This window comes from Pimephales promelas, chromosome 1, assembly GCF_988280905.1.
Source record: "Pimephales promelas chromosome 1, fPimPro1.hap1.1, whole genome shotgun sequence".
In the NCBI taxonomy this organism is placed as follows: Eukaryota; Metazoa; Chordata; class Actinopteri; order Cypriniformes; family Leuciscidae; genus Pimephales; species Pimephales promelas.
Window position 1 is genome coordinate 41064269 of NC_142769.1, and position 27633 is coordinate 41091901.

General features: G+C 38.2%; 1 protein-coding gene across 1 annotated transcript in view; it reads left to right on the forward strand.

The window, feature by feature from the left end:
* chsy1 (chondroitin sulfate synthase 1) overlaps nucleotides 1-26944 on the forward strand; it is a 62699-nt gene extending 35755 nt beyond the window's left edge. The window contains exon 3 of the mRNA XM_089129703.1: nucleotides 25203-26944. Within this exon, the coding sequence (XP_088985829.1) occupies nucleotides 25203-26798 (1596 nt within the window). The 3' untranslated portion in view covers nucleotides 26799-26944. The remainder of the gene's footprint in view (nucleotides 1-25202) is intronic.
* Nucleotides 26945-27633: the final 689 nt, after the last annotated feature.

Below are 27633 nucleotides of genomic sequence, written 5' to 3' on the forward strand. Positions count from 1 at the left end.
AAATGTTTTAAACAATCATGTTTCGTGTGAGTGTCCAGTCTGTGGTCGTTTTCTTATGGTTTCAGATGGCCAATTATATTTTATTTTCATCTCTTTTGGACCGTGGAGACTTTGGTTTCCTTGTTCTGTTTCTGATTCATTGTTGAAAGTGCAAACTGACTGAATGCCAAACTGATTGATTTATGGCACTTCTGAGACTGAGAGTTTCTTTTAGAGGTTCAATCTAATATAGCTATTGGAATATCAAATAATATTTTGGGACAGCTGTGATGACATCCATCATTGTTCTAAATAGTGTTCATGTGTTGCATCTGCACTATTATCTATGTAAATAAATCTATTTTATTTATATTTGTTGGTCTATATCCACCCGTTGAACATTCCCTAAGGTAAAATGGCACAAAAAGAGTTACTTTTTTTCCCTTCTTCCTTATATTTTATTTTGAGTTCTGCATAAATCATGCTTTTGGCTTGTGTAATCTTTTGTTACTTCTAGTTATTTTATCCATTGTTTCACCTTTTTGAGTTTTTTTTTTTTTAATTACTTTATCAGTGTAATTTCTTCTAATTATGTTTCAGTCTTGTATTTGGTGGTTTGTGAAGCGTAGTGTAAGATATCAGTGTAAATGCAGCTATCTCTGATAGACGTACAGATTTGCATGGTTTTATCTCAGACCTGGCATAGATCTGTGGAGTGGAATGTTCTGGGCTCATCCTGCTGGGCTCCTGCAGAGCTAATTGAAGTAACGTGATGAGAGAGAACAGACTGAAATGAGCCCAACATAGGGAATGACCTCTGCAGATTCACTCTTAAAGCCGGAGAGTCGTTTTGCATTATACAATACAATCGTACAGCGATACAATGTGTGCCTGAATAATTTTAATTCTGTTGTGGTGTCAGGGATCATCCAGGGATATGGTCTACAATTCGTCACATGCCAGATTTCCTTTTATTTTGTTCTTTCCCAAGCCAGTAAATGGCAGGGTGCTCGCATGTGAAACATGAACAAAAGCATGAACAAGTTCACATCGCAGACACATCAAGGTCAATAAAGACCCACGTTAAGTTCATGTCTTTATACAAAGAGGGCTAACCAAGAGGAACAGTGGGAATAGACGGCAGCTCTGTGACACTTTTTCTTCCATATCTGAAACTGAATATTCAATAAGAAACAAATGTGGGACAGGACTTGATTTATTCAATTAAGAATTAAGTGGGTTGTGAAAAGTGGGTGTTACTTAAGAGTCAGATGATTAAAAATGGAGTGATTCATGACATATTTAGTATGTAGGATGCACAATATTGAAAAAAAGCAGTATGCGACAACGTGTTAATGCAATATTCGACATGCAATGCAATAATGCTTTAAATGTATAAAATAAGTGTAAATCAAATAGAATATATTAATAAAATAAGACATAATTTCTCTGCTGCTGGCGTTGACCTAAAACTTGGACTTTTTGTAATCTTTTGAAGTGTTAAAATCATTGAGTTATCATAAGCCACTGCTATATGCATCACTATTTGAACAATTTTGATAAATCAAAATATTTATGCATCCATCTGCATAACGTCACTGCTTGAGTTGGTAAAGATAAGCGCAGTATTCCTTTATTCTATTTCTACATGCAGAGAGACTGCGGTGTCTGTGTCCTGACAGCAAGATTGATGTCTGATGCCCGTCCACCTCTCCCGGGCCGCATCCAAATAGGTTTCTGCGCCGTTCCAGAGCTCCCGTCCAGACAGATTGAAAGCGGCTCGGTTTGTCCCTTGGCTAATTCATGGCACATGCCGAGAGAGGCAAACTGTCTTATTGGCAAACTGTTTTACTAAAATAAGTGAGAGCCAAGCAGATATCGCTTCTCTATCTCTCTCTCTCTGGACACATGAGGGTGTTTGGGAGGTTTTGAAAAGCTAATAACCGCTCTGGTTCTGAGATGCTGTTCGCAGCCACTGAATCCAGTTACTTATCAATCATCCAATCTCGTAATGTGTGCTATTTCTTAATCCACTGCCATGCTGACAAGGGCAGCAACTCTTCCATTCGGAATGGATCAGGATGGAGTCCATTAATAAAGTTAGTTAATATCTACAGTTTAGTTGTTTAGTGGCATTTAAACTCACAGGGAGAGTTGGACATGCTTATGCAGTATGCTAAAATCCTCTCTGAGAAGCTGCATTTTTTTAATTCATCGTCTTTAAAGCATCGGCACTGCGGTCATCAAAGCACCGCATGTGTAACGGATCCGCTGCCTTCAACAAGGCAATTACTGGTGGACTTTATATCGCCTGCTGGGAGCAATTTTCACATTATTATACATACTAGGTCTCTGGTGTTTGTGTGGACTATGATTGTTTAATGGAGAGTGAGCTAGTTTATCTAAGTATTTGTCAGTGCAGTGTGCGTTTTTGTCTATATAGATGCGCATTTGGCTGTTGTAAAGCATAAGAGTTGATTTTTTTTTTTTTTTTAAAGGGGTGGTAAAGTATGATTTCACTTTTCTAACTTAAGTTAGTGTGAAATGTTGCTGTTTGAGCATAAACTACAGTATCAAAGTTACAACGCTCAAAGTTCATAGCCAAGGAAGATATTTGCTTTTAAAGAAAAGAGATCACACAAGTAACACTGCGTTTAAGACTTTCTGCTGGTTTAGACCTGCTTGATCAATGCAACATTTTGGGGGGGGGAAATCTCTTGAGAGAGACCCTTGAGAGAGTTTTTTTGCTCTCTAGTTGTTTTTGATCAAAAGAACGTATGGAATGTTGTTTTTCAAAACAAATTAAGTCGATTTAATGTTGGTTAAGTTACTCTAAAAAAGTAATGAATTACTGGCTTCTAACTACTGTACATCTTCATCAGATTAGATTACTGTACCAATTACTCTCTCTAAAAAGTATCGCATTGTGATGTGATACTGCTCTTATATTTCTTTCAAATAAATGATAAAAAATTGCATAAATTATTCTTGAATTGGCCAAAGTATTTAAAGGGGTGGTGATGGCGCAGTGGATAAGACGCATGCCTTTGGTGTGAGAGACCCGGGTTCGAATCCACTGTGAGACACCAATGTGTCCCTGAGCTAGACACTTAACCTCTAGTTGCTCCAGAGGCGTGCGACCTCTGACATATATAGCAATAAGTCACTTTGGATAAAAGCGTCAGCTAATGATGCAAATGTGTTATTAAATAGCCTAATTGAAATGTAAACTAAAACCCCAGGAGGTATTTCAAGTAAAAATGTAGGTCCAAATGGCTGTGCTGAAAAAAAGGTTTTGGAATTCCTATACTAGTAAATTATGAAAATATGTAGTTTTGTACAATTCCCCCTGTTAAATCTGTTAAATATCAGCACCTAATATTTCTCTGTAAAAGTTAATGGTTATTTAGTGGCATGTCTATATTCCTCCCTCCTCCATAGGAAGCTGTGAGTTCATTCCAGCATGTTTCCATTGTTACAGTCGGTTACTTCAGCGTGCCTGACTTCCCAGTCGTTAAAGACCACTTTCCTTTCTCGTGGTCTGGGACTCAGTGAGTTCACTCGCTGAAAATGGTTTGGAAACACATAGCTGTCCCCAAATTTGCCTGCTGCTGCACTCGGCCCCCTAAAATTTGCTGGCTTCTGTTACAACAAATTAAATTTGCAATTAACCTTCCCGGGAGGTCAGAAGAAGGCACGAGGAGAGAAAAGAAGCTTATCTCACGTTGCGCCCAGGCCTTTGCAGTTCCTTCGTCAGACACAGCGAGGGTCTCATTGTGCTGCGAAAGGCGGAGGCTAATATGTACGTCAATAATTAATTAGATTAATTAGGCTTTGCTTTTGAACCAGAAGGATCCGGTGGAAGGAAGTCAGACGCTCATTAATTTCCTTTTTTATTTTCATGTTAAATAAACTTGTTTTTTGAACGAAGCCAACTTAAGTCAAAATTAAAATTACTGTTATGTTTGATTTTGATGATCTCTTTATAATGTAACATGCAATTCACATTTCACAAGCTCACAGATTAACTAAAATATATAGACCTAAATAAATAACTGCTTCTGATTTGCAGTGCAGGTAGTCTTGCCAGTTTGTTGAGGTTTCTGCACAGTAGTTTTGCATATTGCATGTATTGGTTTTTCTGGTAGGTGGATTTAGTAACAGAATGTTTTTGTGTGAGAGGGACGGTCATGCAAATCCATTGCTTGCAGTCAGACCGCTATGTCTTCATCTTCCACTATTAGCATCATATTTTTAACAGCTGTCACCATCTGCACTATATCCTTTCCCAGAAACTCCCAGTCTTCATGCATTGTGGGTTTTTTTTTCAGCTCCACACATGCTGTTTTTAAGTTTTTTTTTTAAGTAGCCTATATTGAGATACGACCATTAGTAGTACCCTTTTAAAGAGCATTTTGTATCTAAGGATGGCAATTGTATCACATTTAATAATTATTCTAATCATACAGTTCTGCTTCCTTAAATGTACATTGATTCTTTTACTTTAAGAACAATTGATCAGAATTTGATCCATTAAAACAGCAAAATATTATCAGGAACTGCTCCGGCTGAGTCTGACTTGAACGCTTTTGACTTGATCAATTGAGAACTGACTCATCAGGATGCAGACGGAGACTAAACTTTCCCTGCAGCAACGTCAGCGACACCTGCACCGTTGTTTTACTTGCCACTGGGATTATGGTGGGTTGTCATTATGACGTTCCCGACCAAAACAGTCCTGTTTGAAAGCAAAACCTTTTGAGCTCCCATCAGCCACCCTGTCTGTCAGGACAACTGTCTGTCTGGCTGCCCTCTTGCCTGTACAGTACTTCAGTTAGTACTGTTCAGCTGTACGACATAAGTCCAATGGTTTTAAATGAAACTCTCTTTGTCTTAGAAGAAAAGAATGCAATCCTGGATCATTCATCTTGCATCTGGAAGTATTGATTTTTGCCCTTAACAACATGTTGCAGCATTTGCAATACACACACAATTTCTGTTGCATTTTGGAAGATGAACTCGGCAAAAAATATGGTCAAAATGCACCGTGAATATGCAATCTTTTGCGTTTTATTGATCAACATTTACTTGTAAAAAGAACCAGTGTAGAATAATTATCATTTATCATCATGTAAATGTGACAGTCCATATGCAAACTAGATTTTAAAATGATAAACTTTGTCCTAGATCTCAATATCTTGTGTACAAAGACTATTGTATAGTTGTATGGCTGTTATAAATAAAAAATACTCATGATAGCCCAGAAAACGGTTGGTTTTCATTATGGAGCCTGGAGTTATGAAGCAGAAATGCTGTCAACGTTACATGCTACAGATGTAGGATGTGTGAAACAGGCCACACTCTTCATCTCCTGACATTGGGGTTTGGAGAGAGGAATCAACTCGGCACATATCCATGGTTTCAATCAACCTTCTGTTCATTCTATTATACAACTAGCCAGTAAGTATGCAGTGGTTGTAACATGTAGCAGTAGCATAAATGATTCTTGTGAATTTAAACATATCTTCACCGGATTATTTCTCTTATGGTTTAAGAATTTAAATTAAAATACTTTTTTGTGGCATTTGAGCAACAAGAAATCCAACTCATTAACTTTAATTCAACCAATGCTGTGAGTTTTGCCATCTGCTTGTTTAACCAATGGCAGATGGGGGAACGTTTTTGGGAAACCTGTTCATTATTTTACATATTGTCACAGATGAGTAGCTGAGTATCTTTTCAGCAAGCCAACTCGCTGAAATGAATGAACCTGAAAGTATGTTGCAGATACTCAACACACAATCCTTTTTAATGAAAAGTATAATAATTATCTAACCAGTGCTGATGCCACTCTCTCTCCTATTGTGGTCTTTGATCTTGAAATTAGCTGATGATAAATGAAAATGCAGCTGTTGCTTTTTATTGATCAGAATTCTGTTAAATTTGCACATGGCACATAAATTGAAGATTGATGATGTATTCGGTTTGCGGAAGACCTATGTTTAAATCAAACCGTTTTAACAAATCAGAACGCTATCCTATCCGATCATTAAAAACACATGAAGTGACCAGATGTAAACAGGCCCTTAGTCACTGATTATGTGTTTTGAGGGTAAAATGGTGTAATTTTAGTTAGAATATCATTATGTATGACTGCAATACCCATAATTTAGGCAACAATGGATAATTTACCTCAGCTCATGAAAACACACTTTGTCCCTTCATCATATTTGTTAGTCGTTTCTATTTGGATTTATTTTTAGTTCAGTTTGTCGTTTTTGTACTTCACCGTATACTTAACCGTATTTAAGTCAAGGCAGCATAGCTGTTTGTTGTAGGGCACACAATCTGTCGCTAAAAGTGAGGCTGTATTTGTGACATGATTTCATCACCCCTTCACACTTGGGTATGTGTGTTGGTAAGTGACAGCTATAATCTCCCAGCTTTGTCCAGCTTATAGCTTTATATAAACACAGCCTCCATTTGTGGTGGTCCTCCCATGGTTTACACTTCAATTCTATAAACTTAGCACTGTGCTTTCCAAAACAACGCTTTCTGATTGTGGGAATTTGGGAGTTGTTTAGGTCAGAGATGCACTTAAACAGATTATATGTAATTGGGCATCTTTTTTAACTCCGTTTCCCTCTTTGTTTCACTTTTAATCATTTCAGTCCTCCCAGCAACTTCTGTCTCTAAACACCCACAATCCAGTTCCTGTCCTCACTTCTCCCTGCTTTCCATGGGCGGCACCTCTCGAGCGAGGCTAACAGAGCGCCAGTGTGCCACGGGCTTGCCACAACTTTCTCAAAGACCGTAATTACTACCCTCAATAAAAAAAAAGAACAGACAATATCAGCTAACTTGAATGCGTTGTTTAAGAGTGGCTTTTGAATCCTGATCTTCGCTGGAAGGTTTGAATGAGGTTTTATATGTGTGTGCCACCCAGCTATAAAAGAAGCTATACGAAATCACTTCTCAGCTGTCTCTGAATTCTACAACAAAGGATAGTTCCTGTTCTGGATCCTGATTGGTTCATATAGCTGTGAGAACAAAACACCTGTTCATAACACCCACAGAGAGCAACTATTATTTTAGTTAAAACCTCATGGAGGTTTTAATGAAAAATTGTGTCTGAAGTATTGTGTTGTGGCAGTGTTTTATGATTCACCCAGGCAAAACTAATCATATTTACCAGCATCTGAATTGGCTAGGAAGAGATAAAGACTGCATGTATACCACAAAATGCATCATTCTATTGATTATTGAATTGATCCCATGACTTTTATGAGCTGGTTCTTTTCATTGGATCGGGTAGTTTCAGTGACGTCAGTTTTGAAATTAAACATGTTTTGTGTACTTAAGCTTTGTGAAAATAAAATCACTATCATTACTGACATTGTTAAAAATACTCGTTTGCAAAATAATTTATTTTTTAATAAATTACATATTAATAAAACTGCTTACATACTACTGTATATTCACAGTATAGCACAGCCTCTCTACCTTATAACTTGAAGTTAGAGTTAGTTGCATTTTAAACTGAGATTTTGTTTTTTGGTGAATTATTACTAAGAGACAAAACATGATATTTGTCCCTATGTCAAGTGTTCCTCACCCAACACTGTTCATTTAGCCACAGCAATTTATGACATACTATGTATCCTGCGCAAACACTTCAGAGGTGCAACAACAAAAGGTAAATGCGTCATATGTCACACACAGAGGTGTTCCCATGGGTTTATGGGTATATCTTCCCTCTCTCTGTTTGTCTAAAGCATTTCAGCTTCATCAAAACTATAAGGAACAAAAGGGATTCTAGGTTATTGAATAACGTGTCTTTATGCAGTGGGCATGTGGGTTGGACATTCATTGGACTGTAATGCCGTTTAAGACAGTGGTGTGTTTGGCTTTATTACACAGTTCTCTCACTGTTTTTCACAGTTCAGGGAGGAATAGTCCTGTCTGTAAGTCAGCAACACACTTCACACTGTGTTCACCCTGTCTAGTAGATGTGGAGAATAATGAGACATAACTCTTTCTCTACCTGGCTGATTTTTTTTTTTTTTTTCTGCAGTCAGATATTATATTTTGTTGTTGTTGTTGTTGTCTTGCACTTGTCACAGTGTCACACTGAACTGAAGGCATTCATTTTCAACACGACTTGGCGATATGAGGCAACCTGATCGCCTGAAGCTGTAAGCGAGATAACGAAGTTGCGCTTTATGCAAATAAACAATGTGAGTCCAATCAAAATTTAGATTGGAATAAATCGGCTTTACCTTTTGATATTTATATTTTTGGACAATGAAACTGAAACATAGGCCAATATAGTGTTGGAGGTATAATGCCTATATTTGCCCAACCTAGTGGCCAATCTTCAGTTGGACCAGAGTGTGAAGGTTCAATAGACCCCTTTTCAGTTGGTAAACATGAGCCACGTTTCCACCGCAATTACCAGGAACTTTTTCATTGGAAGTTTTTTTTGCCCCAGACCGGTACTTTAGTCCGCGGTGTAAACGCAGTAAACAAACGGTCTAGGGCAAAAAAAGTTCCTATGAAAAAAGTTCCTGGGACAAATAGTAGTGACAAGGCGGGAAGATTATGTGGCGTGCAACTGCTCCCAGTCTGCGCGTTGAGTTTTGAGTGCGTTTTGAGTTTTGAATGGCAGAGATTCAAGCTGTTCTGCTTTTGTGTGCGATTGGTTTACTAACAAGGTAATTAACAAAATGTCAGAAAAGTGACGAGCACCCAAAGCGTTTTCAGAATGCTCGTAATGCTAGATATAAAAGGAGACATTTGTTATCAGCGGACATTGACCGTAAGATGGATGGGGCGAAGGCGCGCCATCGGGCAGAGAGAACAAGTGGTAACAACCAATCAGCATGTTCAGCACACAAGTCCCACCCTAAAAGTTCCCGAACTCTGAAAAAGTACTACCTCGCCAGCAGGGACTTTCTGGGAGGGAAATTTTTCCCGGAACTTCATTTAGACCCTGGTTCCTGCGGTATAAACACACCAAGTAAGTTCCCAGTTCCTGGGGAAAGTTCCTGCGGTGGAAACACTGCTTATGGTGACCTTTTTTGTGGGCGGCGCTTAGGTGGAGGCAGAATGATCCTTCTGGCCGCTTCATTAACGTTAGTTTGAAAGTTTTGTTGGCTTGTTTTTTAACAATGACTGGAGAAAATACGATTTCATCTTAATGTGTAAGGTCACTACCAACTACCAATGGTTTGGGCTGCGATCTCATTCCCAACTGTGCTTGATGGGCGCTTCACTGCCAACGTCTAGCGAACCATTCTGGAGGGTATGCCGTGTATATACAAATAAATAAGAGAGGAAATATTTATTCATTTGTTTTATTTGAAGAACATCTGGCCTAACATCTGAGTAATCTGGCCTATAAACCCCAGACCCCACCTAACCAGATTTCATTAATTCAGCTGCTCGTCATGAACAAGCCTCCATGACGAACAGGCGGGGAATGAAATGAAGGCTGTGGGACGCTCCAACTTGCGGTCAGTGAAGGAATTTTCTCGGCCCTATCATTCTCTCTGGACTGGAGTAGAGGTGTCAGACCATGAGTTAACATGCTTTAGGCTAAAAGAGAAACACAGATACAGTTAAAGCAGGAAGTCCATCTGTACAGGGGAAAAAAGAAAGGAAATCATTGCCGAATGCTCTCATAAATCTAGTTGTTGAGTGAGTTTATTGCATAGTGCCTCAGCCCACCATGAAATGTAGATGTAATGCGCCATTGTACAGTGTTATCTAATTTCCTGCATCACCTCTCTGTGGTTTAATGTGTCTATATTGCACTGATAAAAACGATAGGTCATTTAAGTCTAAATATTTCTTGCCAAGATGACTGAACATGATCTCCGCTTTGAATATAAATGTGATTTCTTTACATTTTCACCTTTAAAGGGTCTTGATTTTCTTGAATTCTCTTTCCAATTTTCTGAGATTTTAACAGTTATGTGTGTTGAACACCATTGAAGACAATGTTAGCATCTGTTAAATTTAATGGTAGAAGGAACATGGTTAAATTTGAGTTTTTCTCCGCTATTTTTGTCTTCCGGGTTTAACATCTTAAAGGGTCTTGATTTTCTTGAATTCTCTTTCCAATTTTCTGAGATTTTAACAGTTATGTGTGTTGAACACCATTGAAGACAATGTTAGCATCTGTTAAATTTAATGGTAGAAGGAACATGGTTAAATTTGAGTTTTTCTCCGCTATTTTTGTCTTCCGGGTTTAACATCTTCATCGTGTCCATGTCGCAGCTTAATTATTCATGAGACCGAGTTTTCTTATCCTATGAGAAGACACTGTCTCTTAATTATTTATGAAACCACGTGGATCTTTCCAATGACAGACATGTCAAACTGTGATATCGCGCAGTAGATGAGCAAAAGTTCCAGTGCATTGCATATCTTTCCCCACAATGCTGCCAGGGCTAGACTCTGGCCATCAACCACGTACACATCTGTGTGTGTGTAGCACGCATTTTTCTAGCGAGAGAGAGCTTTGAGAACTGGAGATTGGTGGACTTCGGCCTTGTTCACCAATCCAGGTTGCGTCTTGCGTGTGATGCGGTACCGAGGACATTTCTATCATTTCAGAGATGTGTGTGTGTGTTTAAGATTTAACCCCGACCGTTTTGCTTGCCTTAGTTTTGTTAAACTTCTGAGGTCGACAAACGAGCCGGCGCGTTTTGCTGGACTTAAAATACTCCGTCATTTATGGTCACTTACAATAAAAATAAAATATTGTGCTTTTATAAAATAAAGAAAATAAACAGGTGTGCTTTCTGCCTCTCTCTCTCTCTCTCTCTCTCTCTCTATATATATATATATATATAATGAGATAATTGTACATGTACATTAATATGTTTTAAATAGAATTGCGATTACTGATTATAGTCGTATGTAGCAGAGCATTCAGTTACTTTTGAAAGGACAAAAATAAAATGTCTGTGTATCTAATTTCATTAGACTTCAACTTTGCCAGCTATAAAAAATCTAGCATTTCCTCATGTTTTACCACTAATTTTTTTAGTGACCGTTGATATGCATGAACCACTGGCCGATGACGGTTATTGCTATTCTAGAGAGTAGCCTAGCACACTGAAAAATAGTGCTCGACTTGGCGACCCATACAAAATCTCCCGCGACCCACTTGTGGGTCGGGACCACGCCTTTGGGAATGACTGCTATAAAGTACCATTAAACATTTTTGGGTTGAATATCCAGCAAAAATGACTAAATTTAGCCTTACTGTGAGAAGATTTTGGTCATAGCTCCCATCCTTTGAAATCAAACCTCCGTATTTATTTGAAATAGGAATATTATGTAACATTATAAATGTCTTTTACTTTTGTTTTTGAGCAATTTAATGTGTCTTGGGTAAATATAAGTATTCATTAAGCATTCAAAAAAATTGCCAGGAATATGTATACATTTATTTCCTTAAAGGTGCGGTGTATAGATTTTAGCAGCATCTAGTGGTTTGTTTGGGGGTTACCAAACTAAGTTACATGAAACGATCCAACTACATAACACCACTGACAAGGGAAAAGTCACTACTCATGGTGTTTATGGCTAGCTTCTAGCTTTCTGCTGCTTCTCTTTCAAGGTATGAACGAAACGCGCTTTGTAGCGCTGTTTGTTCGCTGTCAGCTACAGTAGAAACATGACGTTACAATATGTCGACCTTCATAGAAGGGGGTGTCTGCGGTTATGTATATAAATGTCTCATTCTAAGGTAATAAAAACATTTATGGTTTATTCTGATTAATGTCTTTATACACCACTGAACACATAGTTATTGATCTTATATTGCATTTCTGTCAATTAGATCCTCAGAAATGTTACACACTGTACCTTTAAGATTGACGCAAATTATTAAATAAAGCATTTTCCCCAAAATTGTAGGTGTGGTCTTCTTTATGCTTTTTTCTAATGTTAATTAATAGATACAATTATGAAATACAATAGATATTATAAATATAATAGATACAATTAGCTCTTTGCGTTTTACTTTTCTCTAATTTGTCCTTTACTAGAGGACAACTGAAGTAAAAAGTGGTATAGTTTGGCCCACTCTCCCCTGTGCTTGGCTACAGACACTGACTATTCAGTGTTTTATGACTTATTATCCAGCTCTTCTTGTTTGTAATTTTTCACACAGAGCTTGGCAGCTAGTTTATTGGCTTCGCTGTTCGGTGTGACCGTGCAGAACATAATGACTTCAGATAGTGTCTGATGAAAGCATATACAGAGCTGTGCTCAAGCTCTTATACATGAGACACTTATATTAATTAAACAATACTCAGCAGGAGGTGAAGCTTTACAGCAGTTTAACCCCAGCTGAGAATGAGTTAGGCAGTAAAACCGCTGTAACGCATCGCCTCCTGTGGCAGGCAGCAGCAGCAACAGCAATGTGAATTAATTAACCTAACCAGTGGATGATTCTCAGCATGACGCGTATAAGCAAAGTCTTTTTCAAGGAAAGCCTTTTGACTTTTTGCTCCAGGAAGCTATGTTGGGCATTACAACGCATTCTCATCCTTTAACGTCATATAGAACGCTATATGCAAAAATGGCGCTATACTACGCACATGGCACCCGTTATCGTTAATATAACACACGCTGTGAGGGCTAAGTTTAGGTGTGGGGTAGGGTCTGCGTGTCATATTCACGCTAAAGGATTTATGACGTCTTGGGTTCGCATGTTATATTAACGATAAAGGGTGCCTTGTGTGTAGTATAGCGCCGTTTTTGCATATAGCGTTCTATATGACGTTAAAGGATGAGAATGGGCTGGGCATTAAGACTGGTCTTATCTACTTGAATGGGGAAACATTGAAATCTCAAAAACTACTTTCTAATCTCACATTTAAATAACATATTTCAAATCAGCTACAAAATCTGACATGAAATGTTCCATGTATTTTGTTTCTTATGCTTAAGTAGCAATAAAAAACCTTTTGTTTCATGTTTATCCAGCCATATGCGCATATGCAGTCCTAAGCATGCATCTCACTGACTTTTTCAATGGCATCTGGAAATTTCTAATAGCAGGTGCAGTGGTGACTTTACTAATTGACGATTGACTCTTATTTAGGTGTGACAAATTCCATCATATTGTGTGTTTTGCGTATTCTTAATTAATATGAGTACTCTGTCTTTGTATATCTAAAGTCTTGTCAGTTTGTTCAGTACAGGTGTGTGTGTATGTGAGCTTGTTTTAAGACTCATTTTAGAGCTGCAACAATTTGATTTTGCACATTACATGCATGGCTTTCTGAAATACTTGATTCTGATTGGACCACTTAACTGCAGAATTGACCGTTGCCAATGTTTTAATTTAAACCCAAATCAATATTTCATGTCCATGAGTTTATTTATAAGTTGCCGTGTAATAAGCTTAAAAATGTTCAATTCTCTGGTTGTTATTGCAAAATCAACCGCTTTAGGGTGATAAAAGAGACTTTTTCTTCACATCACGGTTTGTTTTGCTGGATCAGTGTACATTATCCTTGCATGTTTTCTTTATGGTTCTCTTTGTGCATATGTGCTCTTTGGTATCTCCTTGTGTTTTTGAGTCGGCGTAGCCGAGTTGCTCCGTGTTGTACAGCCGTCGCTATCATGTGCTATTGGCTTTGGGTGGAAGACACTTTAAATCGAGATCTCAAAGATGAGTCCTTCTGATGTGTGTCCGCCGTGCAGCAGCACTACGTTTTTCTTGAGCCCTCTGGGGTTTCGGATGTGCTGAGATTCTCAAAGCATGAAGCAGCAGCTTTTCAGAATTGACCGGTTCATCCAAAGAGATCCTTCCTCAAGATTTGGGCTGTAGGGTTCCTCAGTCTGTCTAAGATAAAGATGTTTCTTAAATCTGCCTGCACCATAATTTGTATGCTGAAAAATTATAGCCTATTAAAATTCTGTATTTATCTATCTATATATAAAATCCTTAATTGTTGAAAATGCTAAAGATTGTAATAGGTTTCTAGGCTTCGTTTTCTTTATGCAAACTATAACATTATTTAACATTTTATTAAAAATGTTGTCCTCCTCCCCTTTAGATTTTACATTCAAGGCATTATAAACTATTTTTTTATTATGCTTTTCTTTGTTTTGGTCTGAATCTGGCCTGATTTCTATGCTGCAATGCTGCTTTTAAATCCACCACAGGCACAAGTTTATTTTCTATATTCATTTTCTAATTACTGGACAATGTTGGCCGTCACAATACAGGTTTCTACTGTTCTCCCTCAACTTCCTGTCCTACTTTGCGGTTCAATCCTAGCCTTGTGTTGATATGGAATTTCCTCTATTCATAAATCAGACTTTCCAAAGTTGTGCTTTTTCTTTTCCTTTTTTTAATGCCATCTCCCTTTACTCCTACAGTCTATTAGATTTAGTGTTCCCTCTGCACCGGCTGCTACTGCGAGAGATGGAAATCTGACTTTGTAGGGGTACAGCTTACTGCAGTATCCCACCAAGGAACAGGGCTGGTTATTGCAAATTGAAGAGCTTTGTAACTCAATTACCCAAAGACGGAAGTGCCAGCCTCAGTATACATTCTGTCTGCGGACGGGCAGTTTTCTTTGTATTATAGTCATTTGGAAATGGATTGTAATAGTACATTTTCTGCAAACACAATTTCACTAGGCGCAGAATGAAAAGCTTTCATAATAAAGTAACGCAAAAGAAAATCGAACCAAGAGACGAACGAGTCTGACCTCGACTGAATAGATGAGGTCTCGAGTTTAAGTGGCCGGATGCGACTAGATGTCAGGACAGCCCTTGCTAATAATGCTGGTTAAAATTACCTCTTTAACCCCCAGTTTCACAGATGAGGCTTAAGCCTAGTCCTAGATTAAAATGCATGTTTGAGTTGTCCTAACTGAAGCAACTTGCACTGACATCTCTTGAAATATGTCAGTGGCAAAGTTTTGACTCAAGATGTTTTTTTTTTTTCTAAAGGCATGTTTATAAACTACTACTTAGATGTACTAATTGAACCTAATCTCAGGTCGAGTGGTCTGAATCCTCCCTGGCTGTACTTTGGTCAAGGGGTATAATAGTTTCAGTGCATTATAATATGCTGATTTCACGCAGCCGCCATTTTGAAATGGTTCCAGTGGGAAGAAAACCGTAAGTGTCGCCTTTAATCATAGGAGAGTCACGAATGCGATGGCGTATTGTTGTGTTTAATGTAGAAATTTGTTATTCTAAAAATGTACATACATTTCTTTCATACTTTAGACTATATACAGTTAAGTTTATAAATAATTATATATATATATATATATATATATTCTGAACGTAAAAAAAGAAGCAGGAACTATATACATTTCCTATATTGGATATTAACATCCAATAGTTTAAATCAGGTTGGTAGTCCAAGGCATTGTTGTCTGTACTTCCGGGATTCTTCCCACCGGAGCCTCGCTTTCAATTTCAAAATCGCCGTTGCGTGAAATTAGGTTATAGTTTGTGTGTGTGTATATGTGACTACTATTGAGGAGCCGGTGTGCAGCGTGGCATCTGTCTTTTCAGGAGGCTCTTCCTAGTGCTGTCTTATCTCCACTCTGATAGCCTCAGTATTGTATTCACTGTATTCTCTTGATAAGTGCCATGGAACAAGGCTTGATTAATTTGTTTTCCTATCCATCGAACACCAATCTGGCCCGTTTCAATGTTATTTTAAATATCCATGTTGTAATGCTTAGATTTGGATAGTCCAGACGTGAATTAAATAGAAATGAAAGTTGCTTCATCTTTTTTTGGTTATTTTTCTCCTTTTTTGTAACTGAATGTACGCAAACCAAAAGATTATTCAAAATAAATTAATGATATGAATTTGGCATCAGTGCAAAAATAGCTTCTAGTTATGCAATGCTTGATAATATTTTTGACTTTGTGCCACATTCAAAGATTTTGTAAAATAGCCAATATAGAATAAACCTAAAATAGCAATTATATCTTCTAATACTTCTTAGATCAACATACGACGTTGTATGCCTTAAACTGCAACTGCATTCTTTTATTGATTTATTGCATGATGTACGTGCCTGTCATCCATATGCTGACTTAAAAGTCTGGTTCCTTATTATCATCGATAAGTCATGCATAGTTTCTGGGAAGAGAAAGGCCTTTTATTGTGGCTTTTAAATAGAAATCAGAGGGGGGAAACACCCATCTTGGATTCCTGTCATCACAAGACTTATGACGGAAACTGGAGCCGTTTTCATATGACTGGTGATGACTGACTCGATCTTTATCCATTCTTCACATGCGCTTATGCATCTAGATGGTCTGTTTTGGGTACAGTACAAAAAAATCCGTATTAAATAAATATGATTTTGATGAAAGACGTTTGGTTGCGGGTTCTTGCTCAATGCTCAGTGTTTTAAAACCTCCTGACGTTCAACATCTTCCTCACTGAGTGTCAACCACACCACACAGTCTTTCTAATATCTCTCTGAATAACGTCCCATGATGCTTTCCAGAGTTTAGCTCAAGCATCCATGTTTGTCTTTAGCCTAAGTCAAGGCCGGTTTCCCCCGCTTAACCTCAGCAGTCAAGGAAGGTCGAAGAGCACACCGGTACAGCCACCTGACATCTCTGAAGTCTCAATGGTAGCCAAATTTGATTATTCTCAGAGTACCTCAGCAGATGTTAATGAGGAGACCTTGACAGGTTGCCTGTGCTCACAGAATCCATACCTATTAGCGTCCCACTCCGCTGCTCTTTCTGCTCTGCAAGGAGCCGGTCAGCTGACAGGTGTTGGATGAGGCCATCAATTATCAGAGCTGAATATCTGTCAAGCTCCATGAATCGATCCAATAAAGGGGGCAATGACAGAAGCGTCCACCTCTGCTCACCCTTCATCATCTTCTGAGACCGTCCTTTGTGACTGACTCCCATGGCCTGTCAATGGGGCCGATTCTTGTCCCAGGTCGTCCAGTTCAACGTCATTGATGGACAAATTGTTGGCTTTTTATTAGGGCTGTCAGTTTAATGCGTTATTAACGGCGTTAACGCAAACCCATTTTAACGGCGTTAATTTTTTTTATTGCACGATTAACACCCTTTTTGGCCTAGCAAACCTTGTAGGTTTTTTCACATGCTTTGCCACAAGGATGTTTTGTTGCTTCGTCGACCAAAGCACAAGCTACAATCTAGCTAGACCGGAAACAAAACAACAGGCATGACGCCGCACACACTTGTTTGGGCTTGCGAGCCGGCCAAATAGTAGGTTAATGTTACGTTTTGAGTGGATGGCAAGCGCGAAACGCCGAAATGGAGGCCAATAAGATTCTGAATGGAAAGTTTACTTTTAAAAAGTTGCCAAATGGTTCTATTGACAAGACCAAAGTGATCTGTGTTTTGTCATTGTGAACTGAGCTATTATCATCGCAGCAAGTCCAGTCTGAAACACCACTTGATTATGGCCAAGCACACGCACACAGCTGATGCGACTTCTCCGCCCCCTCGTCAATATCAGGACCTTGTCAGCATTTCTTTAACCCTGTTACATTGTGTGAGAGATTATTTGCGCCAAGTGAGAATGTTAAGTGAGAAATTGAACACAGTATATGCCAATGTTGTTTTCAATAAAAAAACATTTGCACAAAACAAACCGATCCACTTTTCCATGTTGATAAGAGCATTAAATTGAGAAAAAATAATGGGACAAAAAGAAATCAAGAGAAATTTAGAACAGATTAAAATGCGCGATTAATCGTGAGTTAACTATGACATTAATGCGATTAATCGCGATTAAATATTTTACAGCACGTAGTGCGTTTGACAGCACTACTTTTAATTAAAACTGGTTACGTTTGAGGTGAATGAATTTTGTGTGTTTCACCTGTTGTTCAATTATGGCTGATGTTAGATTAAATGTAAAAGATGTTTTTAATTTATATAAAAGGTGTTTTTTCTTTTTCATAGGTACAATTACATTTTATTTTAGTCATTTATTATTTCAAAAGAATTTTCGTATGTTACTTGGTGTTTCATAGTAATTATGGTGCAATTTGTTTTTTTCTTTTTTAATAATAATGATTTAGTTTGATTTAGTATTGCATAGGTATGGTTTTTTTAATGTATTTTATTATTTTAATAGAAATGTACTACTAATGTTTTTTTATTTCATAGAAATTATTACATTTCACGTATTTATATCATTATTTATTGTTATTATTTTAATAATATAAATGTATGTTAGTATTTCATAGGTATGATGATTATATTTATTTGTTTGTTTTACATGGTAAAAAATATATTTAAATGGCTAAAATGTTATTTTCATGTAGTCTAATAGACTTTATACTATAATTTTAAGTATATTGAAAAGAATGGCAAGTTAAATCTAACAAATGACTGTCTAAACATAGATTGGGATTTATTTATGAAAGCCATCGCTATTTATTTGGTGAAATTAGTGTTTTCTTGCAGAAAGCTTTTGGTAAACAGAATTTTGTTTAAAATGGATGTTTATATTTCTATTAATCATGACAGCAGTAATTCAGTTTCAATTTAAAAAGAAGTTTTTGCATCATACAAATTGCACTCAGAACTTATAACGTTAACCAATTTGCGTAATTATTTTCAGTGATCACTTCACTCTCTGGCCAAATTCATGGCATCTTTCTTTGCTGATGAGACCCGATGACCTCCAAAACCAGACGGGCGATACTTTGGCATGTCCTCGCCGTTTCATTCCACACTCCCTCTCTCTTTCTGGTTCAAGAACATTTCTTGTTCTCAGTCAACAAGCCTTTTTCACAGTGATGCAGAGGAAGCTGGCTGCTTCATTTGCGTCATTGTGTGTGTTGCATAATGATGATTTTGAATGTGGCATGATGAAGTGTTTTTATTCAACATTTCTGAATGCAAGAGAAAGCGTGCCAGTTCAGGCCCAGACCAAAAACGTTGATCATACAGAGACAGGAGTGGTGAAATCGCCATTATTCACGTCCTCTTGCAAGCAGCCTACAACCAGACTTGCAGAATTGAGATGAGAAAGTCAAGATAAAAAAGTGCTGGAAGTGGGAGTAAACAATTTTATTATGTTAAGAGTATATCAAGAGTTAATATTGTTAGATTCATTTTTAATTTGAGCGGTTTAACTTCAAAAACATCTTCCCTGCATTCACATTTACATGATAGTAATATATTTTGCATGTATGATTACATTTTTTTTATTTTATTTTTTTGTTAAAGGAGTAGTTCATTTTTAAAAAAAACTTTTGCTGATAATTTACTCACCCCCATGTCATCCAAGATGTCCATGTCTTTCTTTCTTTTAAAAGAAATTAAGGTTTTTAATGAAAACATTCCAGGATTTTTCTCCATATAATGGACTTCAATGGGAACCAAACAGTTCAAGGTCCAAAAGAGAGTTTCAGTGCAGCTTTAAAGGGCTTTAAACGATACTAGACGATGAATAAGGGTCTTATCTAGCGAAACGATTTGTCAGTTAAAAAATAAATAAAAAAGTTTAAGTTTTATAAGCACAAATGATCGCCTTGCTCTGTTCTGTGATGAGTGTTCGTGACTCTCCTGTGCGAATCAAAATTAACAAATCTTTTTTCGAGTCATGACTCGAAGGGTCCTAGATAAGACCCTTATTCATTGTCTGGTGTCGTTTAAAGCCCTTTGAACAGTTTGCAGTTTGCACTGAAACTGTCTTTTGGACCTTAAACTGTTTGGTTCCCAATGAAGTGCATTATATGGAGAAAATCCTGGAATGTTTTCATCAAAAACCTTAATTTCTTTTTGACTGAAAAAAGAATGACAAGGACATCTTGGATGACATGGGGGTGAGTAAATTATCAGCAAAAGTTGTTTTTTTTTTAAAAGTGAACTACTCCTTTAACTGAACTATGTTTTAGAATTTTAGTGTTCTTGTGGAATAATGTTTTTCTAATGTATTTTTAAATTATGTCAGTTAGAATTTAATGATTACATATTTTTATTTGCATAGAAATGTATTATTTCATATGCATGGTAACATTTAATTTATTTTTTTGTTTTTTTAAAGACATTTTATTATTGGTTTAAGATGAATTATAATAAGGTGGCATTGGAAAACACATAGTATTTCCCTGCCATTAACAACATTGCATTCATCCATAATAATGTGATGTTCTTCGGTCTCGCTCATATCTGAATATTACATAGATTTGATTTATTTTTCAATCTGGAAATACTTTGTAGATCTGCAGTATCTTCCCTGACATGTGCTGTTTTGTCCTTTTATTGTTTCAGTGTAGTTTTTAACGTAATACATTTGTAAACAAATAGTTTTTCCATGCAGCGCTGCACCGTCATCCATCAGATTTTTCAGAGAAACAGTCCATCTGTTTTTGATGCTCACCAGCAGTGTTAAGTGCTCAGCCATCAAATCAGCTTTGACACGTGTTTAACATCAGGAGTAAACGCTTCCCATTAAATAGTGGAAAGAATTAGCATTGTTTTACTTCACAGTGCTCTGAGTTAGCATCTCTGGCAAATGTTCCAGCTCAATTGGCCTATTTAATTTTTTCTGCCTGGGATCGGTTGGGGACAAGCTCTTCGTTGTTGCGTCACACATATATGACTTTGATTCTGCTTGTGTTTCATGCTGGCTGAGCTGTGAAGTTGCTTATTCATCAGCAGATAAATCCTAGTGTTGTCCCACTGGCTCTGGCATGTTTAAGACCCTCTCCAGTCAGTCGCACTCATAGGCTGATTAATTGCATCACAGGACCAACATTTCCACGCGTCACTGCCTGGCCATTTGCTCTACTTACAATATGAGATGGACTCTCTGGAAGTTATATTAACATACACAAAAGAGAAATACAGAGATTTAAAAAAAAAAAAAGGAACGATTTTCAAAACTTTGCCTTAAAGAAGAAAATTAGACTTATTTCAGTTAATGATAATTTCATTCAAGTAACAAATGTTTTTTTTTTTTATGGTTCTAGTTTGTTGCCTATAATAACCCTGTTACTGGTAAACAAGCCAAAAATCCAGTGTTGTAATACACTGTAATCTAACTGTAATACAGTGTGCATTCTTGAATGTCAAAATCACAAACTAATTGTGCATAGTTGATTTTCAATGATGAAGCTCCTTACATGAAGTTAGCCTTTGCAAAAGAGGAGAAATAAGCCACATTATCTTATCAGCTGCAATTTAAAACCAGCAAGCATAACGTGTTGTATTACTCTGTTATCAGAGCTGTAGTCAGTTCAGACGGATTGAATTTGAGCTGTAATCTTGCATCACATGCTCCAGTGGCAGGATGTGCTTCTCCATGTCAGATTTCACTTGCCGCACATTCCCACACTAATTAGCATTCCGGAACAAATCCTTGAGTCACCCAACACTCTGGAGTGGTGGTCTGTCATAACAGATCTGCCGTGGAGCCTGTGGAGGGTACAGGACCATGGGAATTAGCTGTATATCAAAATCAATCAATGCTGTTAAAGAAAGTCTGCATGAAAACCTTTTAACACTTAACAAAACATTTTAGCTCCATAATCTGATGCATTTCAAACAAGATATTCAACTAAATGATTTATTAAGAATTTAAATGGGGTCAATTTTGATTTCATGTTGACTTTAACATTGCCAAACATACTCCCAGTGTGTGTATAGGGGAAACAGAGCGTACTGACCTTTTGCAGGATAAGTCAAACATTTGTCTGTGTTTAGATGGAGCATCTCTGAGCTGCTTTACACTGATCCTGTTGTCTTCATGCCACCGGCAGCGCTGAGTGTCAGATTAGGAGTAGGACACGATCTGTTTTTTTTTTTTTTTTTTTTGGTGCACTACTAATTTTTTTCCCTCTCTTGTTGTTTGTCAACAGTTTTTTAAACTTAAATTAAGAATTTAGATAAATGGACGGCGCACTATTACTTATGAATGGGAGAAAGTGCAATGCACGATATGGCGGAATGAGCCCCGCCTTCTAAATCAAAAGAGCCAATCGCTGATTGGCAAAGTCAGCTGCCGGTAAAAGCTCCGGTTGCTATAGAAACAAACTGGAGCTTGATAAATGGCTATAGAGAATTTAATGTCCCCCTATTCAAAGAGATGGTACTTGAGATAGTACTTCATAGGAGCTGTACTTGCGTGTTTGATTATATATTCAATTCATTTATTTACAGTTATTTATTGATTGGCTCTTTGTATTGCTAAAATTATTGTTATTGTTCTCATATGGCAAGCTTTTCCTTTAGTTTAAAGGAATAATTCACAGTAGAGCGCATAAATGATGCACTTTGCCATTGTTTGGATGAGCTGTTCCTTTTTTTTTTCATACAAACAAACTCTCTCGCTTTAGCTTCTGTTATAGGCAGTAATGGAAAACCTACGTGCCCTGACAGAAAACAGGCTGATGCGGTCATATGCCTGTGTGGATTTATCTGTGGGAATGAAGTGATTGTGTCCGATTGTAATGTGTTTGTTTAGACTCGAGGACGTCGTATGACAGTCCTATCACTGCAATGGCACATTTGCTCCATGGCATGCTTGAGTTCATTTCTCTGGCATCCTCAATTGGAGGGACATGTCTGCTATCTGAATGTCAGCGTAGTCCAAATGTTTTCATTGTGTGTCAACTGAAGTACATTGAGCTGCAGATGGGAAACACTTTCTAGGGTATTGTAGAAAAAAAGTAAATCCATCTCATGACCTAATTGGTGGTGTGTTTTTAGCAGTTATAAAGTATTGTACAACCAGCAGCCATTCAGAACACCCTAGCAACCACATGACAACATGTAAAACCCCCCAGAACACTGTAGCATGGCAATCACTGACATTTTCTTTAGAAAATGTAAAAATACAGTACTGATGATCATAAACTTTCTATAGCCCACAGTCATGAAAAACCTGGAAATTCAAGTTTTAAATATAAGGTTTAAATTTGTGGTTTTTCTAGTCCTGGAAAAGTGATTTCCAAAAATAAGTCATTGAAATTTCTGTAGTGAATATGTATTCTTGTCTATAAATTGCTCTTTGTGAGTGAAATTGCAATATTCACTTTAATTTTCCAATAATCCATTTGGAAAAGTTATGGAAATTCGTTGTTCAAAAGGTTTGGGAACCATCTATAATAAAGATGCACTGTGAGTGGTTTTGGGTGAGAGCATCTGCTAAAAGACTAAATGTAAGTGGTTGCTTTGGGGCAAAGAGACGCTCTTGTAATTTTGTTAACAACGCTGATTTGCCTCGTCTTGGCGTGCGAGGACCAATTTTGAGTTTAAACTGAACTTTAGTTCCTCTTCAAGTTTAACTTGTTTGACCGCACCTCAAATTCTGCTTCTATTTCTAGATGGCACACAATGTTATTTAACTCAAAACATTAATGAATGGCTTCATCACCTCAGTAACCATCATGGAATTTTTATGAGAAGAATAAATAAGTGACCCAAAGTTGGGATAATAACAGGGTGGCTAATAGTGAAGTTTTCAAACAATCCTGACTACTGCTGAGTAACATTCTCAGGCTCTTCAGATTTCTCAGGTCTAAGCTTCTTATTGGCACCATGTTCCTCTCACACCCTTAGCCTTTCAACCAGAGCCAGAAGAGCAGGCGTTAGGAGCATTGGTTTTGGCTTCAATGATTGCAGGTTATTACTTGGTCTACAAAATGATTAGGCAGAATTGTAGGATATTGTAGAGGAGAACGTAGGTTTTGAGTTCTTGTTGTCTTTGTGGTATAATTTGCTACCAGACAATACACGTAATATAATGGCAGCTATTGATGAAATGAAAGTAGCACTTACAAAATTGTTATTTATCTCAAAATGGACAATTATCAACAGCTCTATCATTACCAACATCAGGGGTGGGCGTTGTGACCAAATTCTTATTTCACAATATGAGAAATTTTATTTCAGACTAACGATACATCACAATATAGTTATTATGTCTTATTTGATCTCATTTCTGTTATTAAAAATAAGAAAAATGAAGCAAATTACAACAAAAGGACAAAAATGATACAACAAAAATATAATGTAAATGTAAGTTTTTTCAGGTACAATAGGTGTAGTAAGAAACTGCATAGTCTTCACTGTATGAAAGAAGAAAAAAATCAAAGTCAAGAGCAGTAAGTGAATTCACATTAATGAAACAGAGCAGTACAGTGGCTGCTGTCACTTTAAGATCAAAGGCACAGATCCATTATACTGATATATATATCTAGTTTACAACATTTGTGTGTGTGTGCGTATTCGACCAATCAAGTGAAATAAGACGTGAAAGACAACTGAATTGACTTAGACAGCCTGAGAGACGAAGGCTTTCTGTCCATGCGCTTAAGCTGTCAGTCAGCACGTGCACCACACTGAGTTCTTTTATGGGTTCTTTCACTACATATTATGCTTAACACTTTTTAACAGTGCACATCCCAAATTCATGATTGCCTTCTGACAAAGGCAGCTTACTTTGGCAGTGTGCCAGTCAACGAGCACCGCACAGGGTTCCTTTTCGGGATATATTGCACTTATAACTCTTTTTAATATCTAGAACCTCCTGCTCTCTCTATTCTCTTATATTTAATCCCTCTGAAGTGTCAATAGTGCTATATATTTTTATATATGTGGTTAATTTTAATAAGAGTGTACTTGTAACTCTGCAAGACTAAATTAAATTTGACCCTTTAAAAATTAGGTTCTGTTTTTATGCATGTTATGATTTGTATGGTGCTACCAAATCAATCAGGTGCTAGTATCTCTGGTCTTAAATGTTGGTCTGGAGCCCATTTTTGCCCTTGTATTGACGTATTCGAACCACTTAACAGGATTGGCATAGAAATGGGTCAGTCGGGTCTTGTGACTCTGTGCTAGTGATAGTATCACCTTCCAAAATCCTCAGACAAGACTTGTTCTGTAATCTTACCCATGTCACGGTATTGCTTTTGATTCCACGATTGGTCTGTGGTGGCTACTTTCCTTCTGTGTCTGTCTCACTTTCCTTCTCCTGTGTCTTAAGGCAGACTTGCTTGTTTCTGTTTCAGTTTGGCCCTTTAATTGGAAAATAAAGTACAAGAGGCCTTTCTAAAGACACATGTTGCCCTTTCTTGTTTTTATTTTTTCAAGTTTGAATGAAATGATATGTCTTTTGCATCATTGCACAGATGAGCTATTATGATGTTGGAACATTTATATGTTAATACCCATGGGATTAATACCCATTTTCTCTTTTCCAGATGCAGCAGCTGTTCTATGAGAATTACGAGCCAAACAAGAAGGGCTACATCCGTGATCTCCACAACAGCAAGATCCACCGGGCCATAACCCTTCACCCCAACAAGAATCCTCCATACCAGTATCGCCTGCACAGCTACATATTGAGCCGAAAGATCGCTGAGCTGCGCCACCGCACCATCCAGCTTCACCGCGAGATTGTGCAGATGAGCCGCTACAGCAACACTGAGGTGCACAAGGAAGACCTCCAATTGGGCATGCCTCCTTCGTTCATGCGCTTCCATCCCCACCAACGTGAGGAGGTGCTAGAATGGGAGTTCCTCACGGGCAAGTACATTTTCTCGTCCTCGGACGGACAGCCTCCACGTCGAGGCATCGACTCCTCGCAGAAGATGGCGCTGGATGACATCATCATGCAGGTAATGGAGATGATTAACGCCAATGCCAAGACGCGAGGTAGAGTCATCGACTTTAAAGAGATCCAGTATGGATACCGAAGGGTGAACCCCATGTACGGGGCAGAGTACGTACTGGATTTGCTGCTGCTCTACAAGAAGCACAAGGGGAAGACCATGACGGTACCCGTGAGGAGGCATGCTTATCTTCAGCAGACCTTCAGCAAAATTCAGTTCCTGGAAGATGAGGAGATGGATGCCCGAGTGCTGGCTGCTAGGATCAACCAGGACTCGGACTCGCTGTCCTTCTTGTCCAACTCTCTCAAGATGCTCGTCCCTTTCAAGCTGAGCGGCCCAGGCGTCGAACAGCACGAACCCAAAGAGAAGAAGATCAACATCCTTGTGCCGCTGGCGGGACGCTACGAAATCTTTGTGCGCTTCATGGCCAACTTTGAGAAGATCTGCCTCATTCCCAACCAGAACGTCAAGTTGCTGATTCTTCTTTTCAGCACAGACAACAACACGGAGCGTATTAAGCAGATCGAGCTCATGAGGGAGTATCACATGAAGTATCCAAAAGCCGATATGGAGATCAAGCCGGTCTCTGGCCCTTTCTCCCGTGCTCTGGCCCTGGAGGTCGGCTCGGCCCACTTTACCAATGATTCCTTACTCTTCTACTGTGACGTGGACTTACTGTTTACTCCCGACTTCTTGACCCGATGTCGTGGGAACACCATTCTTGGGGAACAGACGTACTTTCCCATCATCTTTAGCCAGTACGACCCAAAGGTTGTCTACGCGGGCAAGGTGCCCAGTGACAACCACTACGTGTTCACATCCAAAACGGGCTTGTGGAGACACTACGGTTTTGGGATCGTCTGTGTCTACAAAGGAGACTTGGTCAAAGCAGGTGGCTTTGACGTCTCAATCCAAGGTTGGGGACTGGAGGACGTGGACCTCTTTAACAAATTCATCCAGTCCGGGATCAAGCTGTTCCGCAGCACGGACACTGGCATCGTGCATGTCCACCACCCCGTGGTTTGCGACCCCAACCTAGATCCCAAGCAGTACAAAATGTGCCTGGGCTCCAAAGCATCCTCGCACGGCTCCACGCAGCAACTTGCCGAGCTGTGGTTGGAGAAGAACAACCACAGCTTCCAAAAGATCTCAAACTCTAATAACGAATCAATGAGGACAGAATAGACCCCGCTAGCGCACACCCATCTGTCTTCCTCTTTATGGTGTTTTTTAACTACCTTATTTATTTTTTACAGAAAAGACTTCTCTGGATATATTTTGAAATAAGTTGTTTTGTAAACTGTACAGGAGCAGGAAGACACCTTCAGACTCGATCTTTTTTTAGCAGCATTACCGATTGTTAAAATAAGGAACACTGACGCAAGAGGAGCGACAACGAGAGATCTATTTTACGAATTTAATACTGAGCATTATATTTATGGCACCTCACGGACAGACTGCTGTGTACCTCACCGGAAAATGTGCCGCAGTGGAGTTGAAGGAGTTTGGTCATGGACATGTGGTGTCTGGCGAATGGTAAATGTTTATTTGTGAATGTTTACAGAGAGCTTTGAACAAGTGATTGATACTTGGGAAAGGGGATCTATAAAATAACAATCTTAATTGTGACAATTAAGGGCCATTGATCAAAAGTTTAATTTTTTTTTTGTCTTTTTCGTTTATTTTTTTCCGTTTATTTGTCTGGGGGGGATCCATAATAACACTGTTTCGTTTCCATTGATTTTGATTTATTTTATTGACTTCTGTGAATGAAACTGCTGGATGTAGATCTTTCCAACTCATTCCCACTGTCTAATTTATTGAACGTTTGGTCTCGAATGATATCGGACTGAGGTTGTGTACATTTAGAGATTGTATAACCGTCTGTCATGGATCGCGTTTTCGTTCCTGTACGTTTTCCTCTCTCTATCTCCAATTACTTTGATTACCAAAGACTTTTTTTTGCACAGTTGCTGTAGGTGATAATTGTTTTGAGCGTGCTTGTGTATGTGTGTTTGCG